The 11,419-nt window shown below is 37.6% G+C and overlaps 1 protein-coding gene across 1 annotated transcript in view; it reads left to right on the plus strand.

Annotated features, from left to right (window-relative positions):
* c2cd2l (c2cd2 like) overlaps positions 1 to 11,419 on the plus strand; it is a 44,948-nt gene extending 33,529 nt beyond the window's left edge. The window contains exons 6-15 of the mRNA XM_026922064.3: positions 1,452 to 1,565; positions 1,807 to 1,906; positions 2,171 to 2,303; positions 4,591 to 4,655; positions 4,844 to 4,965; positions 5,203 to 5,368; positions 6,457 to 6,564; positions 6,695 to 6,825; positions 8,013 to 8,250; positions 10,202 to 11,419. Of these exons, the coding sequence (XP_026777865.3) occupies positions 1,452 to 1,565; positions 1,807 to 1,906; positions 2,171 to 2,303; positions 4,591 to 4,655; positions 4,844 to 4,965; positions 5,203 to 5,368; positions 6,457 to 6,564; positions 6,695 to 6,825; positions 8,013 to 8,250; positions 10,202 to 10,455 (1,431 nt within the window). The 3' untranslated portion in view covers positions 10,456 to 11,419. The remainder of the gene's footprint in view (positions 1 to 1,451; positions 1,566 to 1,806; positions 1,907 to 2,170; positions 2,304 to 4,590; positions 4,656 to 4,843; positions 4,966 to 5,202; positions 5,369 to 6,456; positions 6,565 to 6,694; positions 6,826 to 8,012; positions 8,251 to 10,201) is intronic.

The following is an 11,419-nucleotide window of genomic DNA, read 5'->3' on the forward strand; positions in this document are numbered from 1 at the left end:
GGTATTGGCATTACAACTTCTCCTATAATGACTTTTATTCCCCTTAGTGTAGAAACCCTAGCTAGCTGACCGAGCAGCTCACTTTCCCAAGCACCTTAGCACTAGAATAAAAACACCACCAAACAATGGAAGAACAAAATGATTGCAAACCACCTGGAGTTGTTGGTATACTCAAACATGATTCATGAAAAAGATACACACTGTGTACCACAAGGGGGCGCTGAATGCTAAACATAGTCAACTTCCTAACATGGTAAGGCATGTTGTTATAGGAAAATAATCCTTTTTCCAATTTTATAATAAAATAATCAGTTTTATTTATTAAAGATTGACAAGTCATACTTTTGATAAGTTTATAGTTACATTTAATGAAATAGTTACATTGACTTATAGGGAAACAAGTTCCCATTATCAGAAAATAAGACAGAAAAAAAAATGCAGCTTGTCTTGTTACAGAGAAACAGCAAAGCCCTCCGGCCCCCATCTTTAGAATCTCGTCTCAGAAGACATGTCACCAGATCAGCGATTATCTGTTTTTCTTTGTTAAATGTGTAATGTTGGTGGTATACTTCAAATAATGGATCAACAAAATGGGACGCAAGCCACCACCAAACTTGCTGTTGGTACACCATGACTTAATGACATTGTAGTGTTGCCAGGATTGAGGTTATGCCACGCAATAATTTTACAGGTATAATGTTTTTTCACTGGTTGAAAGTCGTGATAATCTCCCTCTCGAATTACAAATGTGTGATCTCATGAAGCTGTGAATGACTCTGCTTATTCTCATAGCTGTTCTTTATTGATGCTAAAATATACATAATAATATAATACAAATTGGGAACTGGGTAAAAAAAAAAATAACTTTATAGAAACTGTGTATTTGTAATACTATTTTGCTAAAATGTGCAGTATGACATTACTTTTACGTTTATTAGTGGTTATGCTGTTAAATACAGTTTATAGTGTTTGGAAGTGGCATATTTTGAGTTTGGGCTTTGTTTAGTGGGCTGCTATTGTAACACTGATCTGGCAACCCTATAAACAGGGCAAACTGCACAAATTTTCTACACAGATGCAATAGAGATATGTTCACTGTAGTGTTGGTTTATTTTGCAGTGTACAAAGGATAAGAAGGTGGTGGTGTGATTGTTTTTTGTTTTTTTTTTTCCCCATTAAAACTGGGACTCAAACTGCTGTTCTCTACAGCGATGCAAGTAATATGTGATATTTGGACCAATTCCAGACCAGTCATGGTTAGTAGAGCTGCTGGGTATTGCTCAAACCACAGCGTATAATCTGAAAGCATCATGTCTGTGGGTCAAAAGACATCTTTTTGCATCAAAATGTCTTTTTCCTTTGAAGTATACAGCCATCTTGTAGTTTCTCTAGAGCTGTGATACGTGAATTGTGTATTAATACTGATCAGTGTGGTCTGGAACTGTGTAAAGGACTCAGAGGCAGAGGTGGACGTGGATATGATAGCAAAGCTGGTGGAGGATACGCTGTACGCCACGCAGCCTGCAATGATCCTCAACCTGAGAGCATGTGTCTCCAGTCCTGCTGTAAGACCGCACACAGACACACACACACACACGCACACACACACACCATTTGCATCCTGTCTGTGGTTCACTTCTATGTTTGTCTCATAGGTTAATGTGTTTGCTTGAACAGGCATATCTCATGTGTCAAATATGATATTTAAAGAGGTGTGGCTGTAAATTTATTTCATTTAAAAGACAAGAGGATTACAATAATTTACAGTAATTTATTGATAACAGTAATCTTTGTACTCTTTCACAGTTTCCGAGAGAAAAAGAAGGGAGTCAAAACTCTCCGCAGCAGAACAATGCTATCAAACGCCTTCTGGTACGCCAGCTCAAAGTCTCCAGGATCAAAAAAGGTACCACTTTCTTCACACCAGTATTCACTTGGACACATTGGACACACTGCTCTTCATTTTCCATAGTCCAGTGTTTTTCTGCGAGAGTAGAATTTTCGAGTATCATAACAAATAAAAGAGATCCACAAATAAATAATCGAAATTCCAAACTGTTTGTTCAGGAAAACAAATCGAAACATGCATTTACTACAAATAAATCCGTGTTTTTCCTTTTGACACAGCTATGTGGATGTTTGAGAAGGTAATGATGATGTGTGCTCTCAGGTTCGCAGGCTCATGTTGGGGAGCTGTGCTGCGTGCTGAGCCTGGACATCCCAGTGCTGGAGAAGAGAACCCGCTTCCTCACACCTTCCTCTAGCCCCAGAGCCACGCTGGACTGGGGGGAGGACCTTACACTGTGAGTGCGCTTGCTTTTGTGTGAGCAGTTATCTTCAAAAAGAAAGAAATAACAACATCTGGTGAATAAGAATCTTGGCTATCTGTGTGTTCGGGTTCCTTTAGGTGAAACGACATAGTTTTCACTGCATCGAACGACATAAAGTAATGGTGCAGGAAATGAACAAACCTTGCTATGAGTGATGGCTCAATGTGTGAGACTGCATATTGCTAATAGCTTATTTGGTTTGGGTTAAAAAAAAAAAACCTTTGCGCCTTATGAGAAGTGAACTAGTCAATGTGTCAAATTTTCTTTAATCACACTGACAGTAATATGAAATGAAAAACTTGAGTTGTGTTACGTCAGGTCTTTTAAACATGGCTTAACAAATCAGCCATGTAAGGGGCATGCTGTTATTGGAGAATAATCAACAATGAGATGGTGTGATGCAGCCGGACACGAAGCAAAGTTACTGTTACTGTTATCCTGAAGTTGATTACTTTACTTCAGGAAGATATTTCTTAACTAGCGCAGTGTTTCTGTGCGTGTTCAGTCCTCCAAACAAAATGTGCTTAAATAAAATATTTCATGATGTGATTGTTTACTCTACTCTTATACAGTGACTTGTTTTTTATTTTTATTTTTTTAAGAAATGACACAATAACACTTTTTCTTTTAATACTGATACTAATATTGATACTGAAGTATAAGCTGATATTTATGCCCATCTGATATTTTTTATTTAAAAACTTTTAAGCTTTAAATTTTTTTTTTAACTAAAGCAGTTTAAAATACAGGAAATAATACCTTGTTAAAAACACGACTTACAAAAAAATGCAGTTTTAACACAAAAATCACTTTCCAAATATAATAAATATAAAGTACACATATAATAAAAATCAAAAAATATGTTCAAGCCTCTTTGTATGTAAACATTTACAGTTCCAAGATAATCTTTTCAAAACCCAGTTCTAGTCTTCTCCATACGTTACAGGATCACGTCAAATTCATTAAATTTTTTTTCCTGATATTGACACCTGATACAGATCCTGGGTGTCATATCAGTGCCATCTCTACTTTTTATACCAACAGAGTTTTATAATTTGCACTGTGTATTCATATATTTCTCTCTACAAATCATACGGAGAAATAAAGCTCCATATATGTGTGTCACATTGTTTTAAAGCTAGACAGAAAGGATTACAGATTTGGTGTAACAGAGCCACTGCCAATGAAAAGACAGCCTTGTATACAGTGAGCAATGTATAGTTTTTATTTTTGGAAATATACATACTTTTGAAATGAAACAAGCTTCATTTAAATACACTATATGGCCAAAAGTTTGTGGACACCTGACCATCACATCAATATGTGATTTTTGATCATCTCATTCCACATGTAGTCCCGCTTTGTTGTCAGTGACCTCCACTCTTCTGGGAAGGCTTTCAACTAGATATTGGAGTGTAGCTATGGGGTTTTGTGCTCATTCAGTCACAAGAACATTAGTGAGGTCAGGCACTGATGTTGGGTAAGGAAGATATCCGGGGTGCAGTCGGAGTTCCAGTTCATCCCAAAAGTGTTCATTGGGGTTGAGATCAGGGCTCTGTGCAGGCCACTTGAGTTCTTCCACTCCAACTTTGGCAAACCATGTCCACATGGAGCTCTCTTTGTGCACAGGGGCATTGTCATACTGGAATAGGTTTGGGTCTCTTAGTTGCCGTGAAGGAAAATCTAACGCTACACCATACAAAGACATCCTATACAGTTGTGTGCTTCCATCTTTGTGGCAACAGTTTGGGAAAGAACCACATATGGGTGTGACGGTCAGGTGTCCACAAACTTTTGGCCATATAGTGTAGAGGGGCCTTACCTGTTTTTTCTTTTATTCTTAAAAGTGTGAGCTCAGCAGTGAATCCTCGCTCCTCCCATGGTGCATTGGATGTGTGAAGTCACTGGGTGGACAGGCGATGAGCCGTTAGCTCACTTAAATCAGCACTATTAACAGGACGTTCGCACTCTCCTGCTGTGAATTATTGTAATTCTGCAGATTCAGCATAGCACGTTATACTGCGATGGCATGACTATTAATTGCTCTTGAGAATTACCAAATCAAATGCTAAAGCACAAATGATATAAATTATATAAAGATTGAACCCTTTTGCAAGTTTTTGCAGCTATGTAATTGAACACTGGATGTTTTTTTGTGTTTGTTTTTTTACTGTTTTATTTACATTTTTAACTATTTTGTGTGTAATTACGTGAAGACTTGACCCAGGATCTTATCACCTTTTATTTTTTTCTTCTGTAGGGATTTGCAGCCAGAAACCAAAGAACTCAAAGTTAGACTAGTGGAGCGCAATAGCAAAGGAGAACGTAAGTCAGGCCTCTTTAACAAATAACCAAATCTGAACATTTTGCACTAAAATGGAAACACATTGGCACAGTTCAAACCCATTTTATAAAATGTTAGACACTATTTTATTTGGAGTCAAGATGGCTACCCTTTCTATTTGCAAACAATAACATGTTTTTTTTTTTTTTTTAAATGTCCCATTTCATAGAATTCTTGCCAGGCCACGCTTGCTTATCCCTGGATATCCCTAAGAGGAGTCCCAGTGGACAACAAAAGCTTTCCATCACACCAGGGCACGGTCTGACACCGACAGCTACCGTCACGTTGGAGGTAAGAAGCATGTTGAAATGATCTTCGTGATGTTAAAATAGGATTTTTAAGCACTATGTATCATTCACAGTCTCACACTGAGTTCTGATAAACTACTGGTCCAAAATTATTTAACAGAAGTGTGTCTTATTATATCAGTATACCTCTTGTCTCTGATTCAGAGCTACACACACTTTGTTCATTTTCCATCAGTGTTTTGTTGCATCTTGTGCCCTGATTTTGTGTCTTTTCTCACAGCTCATGTACGTGGAGCTGAATGACGTGCGTCATAACGCCACCCTACTCCGCTCCTCGCTCACGCCGTCCAAAAAAGTGGACGTGGACCGTACGATCATGCCTGACGGCACTATTGTCACTACGGTCACCACCATCCAGTCACGGCCAAAGCTGGAACGCAAACTAGGTAGCTTCATCAGAGCCTTTAATGAGATTACAAACATTATAGTAATACCTAATCAAGCCAATGTGAAATGACTTGTAGGCAGGCAACGCAAAGTGCAGCTGAAAGAATAGTAGGGATAACATAAAAACATTGATAATGTTGAAAAGATATGCTGTTTTTTAAAAAAAAAAAAAAGTTGGTAAATAGTAAAATTTCAGCATGTATTAGACCCTTAACCGTGCTGTGCCACAGCTCTGGTCTTCAATCTGATTGGTCAGAAGGTTTTGATTAATTTTCTTTATACTACAGCACGATTGAATCCTCAAATCTGATTGGTCAGTAGGTGTGAGTTATTTTCTTATAAGAGCACAGGTACTTCCAGCTGTAAGGGACGATAAAGGTTAATATTAATGCGCTCCTTCTAGTATGTTATCGTTTCTATAGTAACAGCTTGTACACAGGGACTTGTAGGGTGGATGCTCCACGTAACCTAAGACTAATAATAAATGGATTTAAAAACAGGTTGTTGTTTAACAAATTAGTTTTTATAAATGTTGATGTGGTGAAGTTTTTTTAGGAGACATTATTTAACATTTATAGAAGGATTGAGAGCTGTTATAAGTGCTCTCAGTCTTGGTTACGCTTTACGTTTTCTCTGTTTTCACGATAAAACGACAGGCAGAGAGAGAAAGAGAGAGAGAGACTGGTGAAGAATGACTGTTTGGTGCGGTTGTAGCAGCACTTGGTTTGTGCCTTGTGCCACATCACACCCCCAGCATGCATTATTTTCGTATAACAGCATGGTCTGGAGTGTGTTATTTCTTACTTAGCTGCACTGCTGTAGCTGATAAAAAGTGCGTGTTGTTTACTAATTAATAAAAATTGTAATCCTTGGCAAATTGCTGTGGTATAAGAGAAATAAAACACTACAAGTCATGCTGTTATTGGAAAATAATCAACTTTGGGGTGACTGTTTTGTGTTGGGCCACCTCGCACCACCTCGCACCACCCATCATTGATTATTTTCCTATAACAGCACAGCCCATTGTGATTTATTCCTTACTTACTATTTCCCTTTATGTCTTTTGTCTCCCTGCGTATGCGAGTAGGAGATTCTCCCTCCAAGTCTCCATCTAAGGTGGAGATTACGGAGAAAAGACCGACCGTGCTGACAGAGAGCTTCCAGAGCCGAGCCAGCATCAGCCCCACGGCCAGCAGTCAGTTCTCCATTAAGTTTTGCATATTAAGGCTTACAAAGCACTACATTCTAATAGTAATGATCTTCTGATAATGGTTCAGTACAAGTTGTCCATTTTTTGTATGTGTGCACTATCTGTATCCCTGCAGAAAGCCCCATCTCAAATGGGCTGGATCCTGTAGCAGAGACAGCAATCCGGCAGCTGACCGAGTCGGCCAATAAGGCGGTGAAGAAAACGCCCACTAAACGCAGCACCCTCATCATCTCCGGAGTGTCAAAGGTCAGATGATGTCATAGGGTAATATAAAAAGATTGTCCTACCTTGTGCTGTCATAATTCTCCTTCCTTGGACCTTTTCCCCCACAATTTGATTACTTTTAGCAATTTTTCTCAAGTAGGACATTGTATAGGCCAGTGTGTCATATTTCCTTCTGTTACCAAACTTAAAAAATACAGTTATGACTGAAAACATAACCATATGGCAGAGCCATTTTTTTTTTAAAAATTCAATCATAGCTCTCTTATTAAGGTACTTATCCAGTTACTCTCCAATTTAAACAATGAAAATCAATGGCACTTTGTAGTAACTGTGAGCTAATGTACTGTATCTTAGCCCCAGTAATACATTGTAATGCATTTAGGCTAAATCATGGGGAGGTAAGTGCTTGATCAGTACATGACACTGAAATCAAAACTCGTCAGCTGGCCAGTTTTTGGACTGACAACTCTAGATTGGAGACGAGTCTCCAACATTTCACAGGCTCCTTGACATTTTGTGTTGTGTTTCAAAAATAGCGAGGATAATGGTGATATTGTGAGTCGTGTACAATAAGTAGTAAAAATAGACATAAGCAACATGAGTGTGTGAGAGGAAACTCTTGGAGAACAAGGCATCATCATGGCAAAGGCCACTCATTGGTTACAGTTGCACTCACACAGCTTAGCTGATGTGAAAATCACAAATCTACCTACAACTACAACTACAGTCCCCTCCAAAAGTATTGGAACATCCAGGCCAATTCTTCTGTTTTGGCTATACACCGAAGACATTTAGGTTTGAGATCAAAAGATGAATATGAGACGATTGATCAGAATTTCAGCTTTCATTTCCTGATATTTACATCTAGAAATGGAAGTCTCACTTATTTTATTATTATTTTTTTGTAAACGTCTACTTCCAGGTTTATTACTTTCACATTGAATGCAATTTGCAAATACTGACAAATCCATTATTTTCCAAAATAGCTTGTTTAAAATTGAGATTATGTATCTTATGGTTGATTGAAGCAAAAATATATAAAGATTTTGGGTGAAATAGACTTCCACTCCTTGTTAGCTACATTAATCTCATAGCTCTAGTGTAAAACTAAAGACACAGACATCAGACGCTAAACATGCCATGGCTGAATCACTACTACTGGAGTAAACAAAAAGATTTGTCACATTGATTTTCCTTCCACTCTCCAGGTTCCCATTACAGAAGACAACTCTGCGCTGTCGGTGGGCTATGCTGCAGACATGGACGCTGCCTTGCAGGGCGAGAATTCTCCCTCAGGGGCCCCCAACCACCACGGAGCTGCTGCACACCAGGACGCAGATGAGACCACACCGTCCGACGCGTCTGAGCGGCCATCTGTGGACGACGTGGAGTCAGAGACAGGCTCTACTGGAGCACTCGAGACACGCAGCCTCAAAGATCATAAAGGTAAGCTCTGATAGGAACACATTACGGAAACTGGAATACAGGAAATACACTGTTTATTAGGAGCACATCACTTGTTGCTACTCACTGGATGTGAGCCCACATACCATATAGCGGTGATACTGACGTGGTGTGTGTGGTGCAGGTGCGAGTCTATAAGGCACATTGTTATGTCCACACTAGGCAGAGAGCTGCAACTATACATGTGTGTATGTATGTATGTATGTGTGTGTGTACTGTGCAAAAGTCTTAAGCACATTCAAAGAAATGCTGTAAAGCAAAGATGCCTTCAAAAATAATGAAACTAAATGTTTCTACGTTTAAAAAAATACTATAAAGAGCAGTACACAGTAATACATGAAACAAAGTCAATATTTGGTGTGATGATCCTTCGCTTTAAAAAAAAATAGTAGTCTCAGGTACAATTTTATAAGGAAACTCAGTTTTATAAGGAAATGAGCTGTAAGTGTTACTGAGCTTCTTGCAGGAGCAGCCGCAGCTCTTCTGGAGACTTTGACTGTCACACTTGCTTGTTATTTTTGCAGCAAAACCCAGCAGCCTTCATTATGTTTTTTGTCTGAAAAGTGTCTCTTGTGAAATATGCTGCTTTCGTTACTGACATAAAAACATTTTTCTGTAACATTTAATTTTGTGCTGGAAAACTAATGTTTGGAATCTAAAATGTTTTTGTACTGAATCGGTAATGTAGAAATCATAAAATAAAAATCTATAACAAAGTTTGTACTAAAAAAAATAGGGTGCCTAAGACTCTTGTGTGTGTGTGTGTGTGTGTGTGTGTGTGTGTGTATACATATATATATATATATATATATATATATATATACATACATATATATAAATATGGACAACATAAAAGATGAAGAAACATACACAAAGAAAGAAACTAAAGGCTAACTACGCTAGGCTTCCCTGTCCAAAAAACGAAAAATACAGGTAAATGTACCCAATAAAAAGCTGGTTTTATATATACAGTAAGTCAAAGAATATAGGGGAAATCATTAAAAATGTACACTTGAAGAAGGATGATTAAACATTAATCTTTAATATTTAGATTACAAATTTTAGATTAAAAATTAATAATTTATGTTTAGATATAGATAAATAATATTGTCTAATATCTAACTTTACTATGTAGTTTTATTGTGACTCTTTAGGTTTATTTTTAATTATTGTAATGTGTACAGTTTTGCACTTTAGACCATTATTTTCCCTTTAATATGTATTTTATAATGTAAACCTTCATAAAACCACCTAAAAAGTAAAAGTGGAATTATTTATAATATTTATGCAATATAAAATATTTCTATAAATGAACAGCTTTTGGGCACATCCCAGCTTGAAAATTGGGTTTTATGTATACTGTATGTACAGTTGGTATATAAAAATCCTTTTAATTTCCAGCATCCTCTTTTCATCTGGAACATCTGGTTTCTCTTAAGACAGAAGTTCTCAAACTTTTTCCAGCCATGGACCCCTTTAACTGTAAAATAAATTCCACTGATTTTAGTCATGGACAATATTTGATATTATTTATTCATGATTGTTTATTTAAAATGTGTAAAATATATTTTGTTTATTTATTAAAGTGGTAGATTTTTCCAGACTTTTCCAGCAACAGAACGCGTTAGGGCTAAGTAGACCTTATTTACAGGCCTCCTTATTTTTGAGGTTTGGATTAAAGCCATTCATTACAAGTGACCAGTTAAAGGGAATATAACTAGAAGAATTCAAATAATAACACCAAAAATGGCTGTGATTTTATTTAGAATTAAAATTTTTTTAAAAATTCACAGACTACCTGGCTAAGCTTCATGGACCCCTGGGGGTCCCCTGACCCCACTTTGAGAACCACTGTCTTAAGGATATATATACATATATACAGTATAAATATGACTGTACTTTTTTCTGACTTTGATTGTGTGTCACTGGGCAGTGGGCTTCCTCCGGAGTGGCACAAAGCTCTTATTCCGCAGGAGACACAGACAGAAGAGCTCGAGCTTCAGCCAGTCCCACGAGGACGTCACCAACCTGGACAACGACCCGTCCACGGCTTCCTGCTCTTCCAGTGGTCGCAAGAAATCTGGAAGCTTCTCCCGCCGCCTCATCAAACGCTTCTCCTTCCGCTCGTCTAAAAGCAAGGGCAAAAACAGTTCTACAAACGGCGGAGCCAGCGCTCTCGACAACTGAATCACGAACAGAGAAAGGGGAAAGACATGGTGCAGGCGCCAGTCAAAAGACATTTGAAAGAGTTGTGTAAACGAAAATGTGGTGATTTGTGGTGTTCGTTTTTCAAAGCCTTTTGTGAGACTCTGTCATTGTTAGGGGCAAAAGGCCGAATTTTGACCCTTCGTGTCCAACGCACTTGACCCATGCAAACGATGAGGACAGATGGCTCAGGAAGACATTTGTCTCTGAAATCTCAGATATGGGGAAAACAAAGGGTTTGTGAACTTCTGAGAGACTTTTGATTGTCTAAACTGTTTATTTAATAAAATACTTCAAATGGCTGCTTTTCTGGGTAATAAGGAAGAACAACAGTAGGAGAGTGAAATGCTGTTTCATATGTTCAGCACAAGGGGGTGATATGAACCAATCCTCATCAAAGCCTCCCACTTTATGTTGCTATGTGTTTTATTATTTATTTTAATTTCCATCGGCTGCACTTTGGAACTTAGTAATCAGATTGTTTACAGCGCCGGTGAGCGTTTCATCATGTTTGATCACTTTGTGTTTCGTAAGGTCATGACACTAAATTATTACTCCTTACCAAACTGGGAGTTTCTCATATATTACATATGGTGCAGCTTGTACTGTGTGCTTAGATTGTTTTGCAGTAGTTAATGGCAATTTAGATCAAATATTAAGCTCTGTTTTTTCTGTATTTGCCTTTCATTGTGGCACAGTCTTCTTTTATAATATTTATTTGTGAACAAAAAAAAATATCTCAGTTATGTTTGAGGGGAATTTTGCTTGTAAGTTAGGACACAGGTGATGGAGATAAACTAAGTAAAGTGATCTATGTTTATTCTTAAATTATATTTAATTATATTTACATTAAGTTGAAAAATATTTCAGGGTTCATGCATATGAAAAAAAAAAACCTCAGGGGACATTGTTAACGGTTTGCGCAAATAATTTTCCATCTTTCCAA

Source organism: Pangasianodon hypophthalmus, chromosome 27 (genome assembly GCF_027358585.1).
Source record: "Pangasianodon hypophthalmus isolate fPanHyp1 chromosome 27, fPanHyp1.pri, whole genome shotgun sequence".
In the NCBI taxonomy this organism is placed as follows: Eukaryota; Metazoa; Chordata; class Actinopteri; order Siluriformes; family Pangasiidae; genus Pangasianodon; species Pangasianodon hypophthalmus.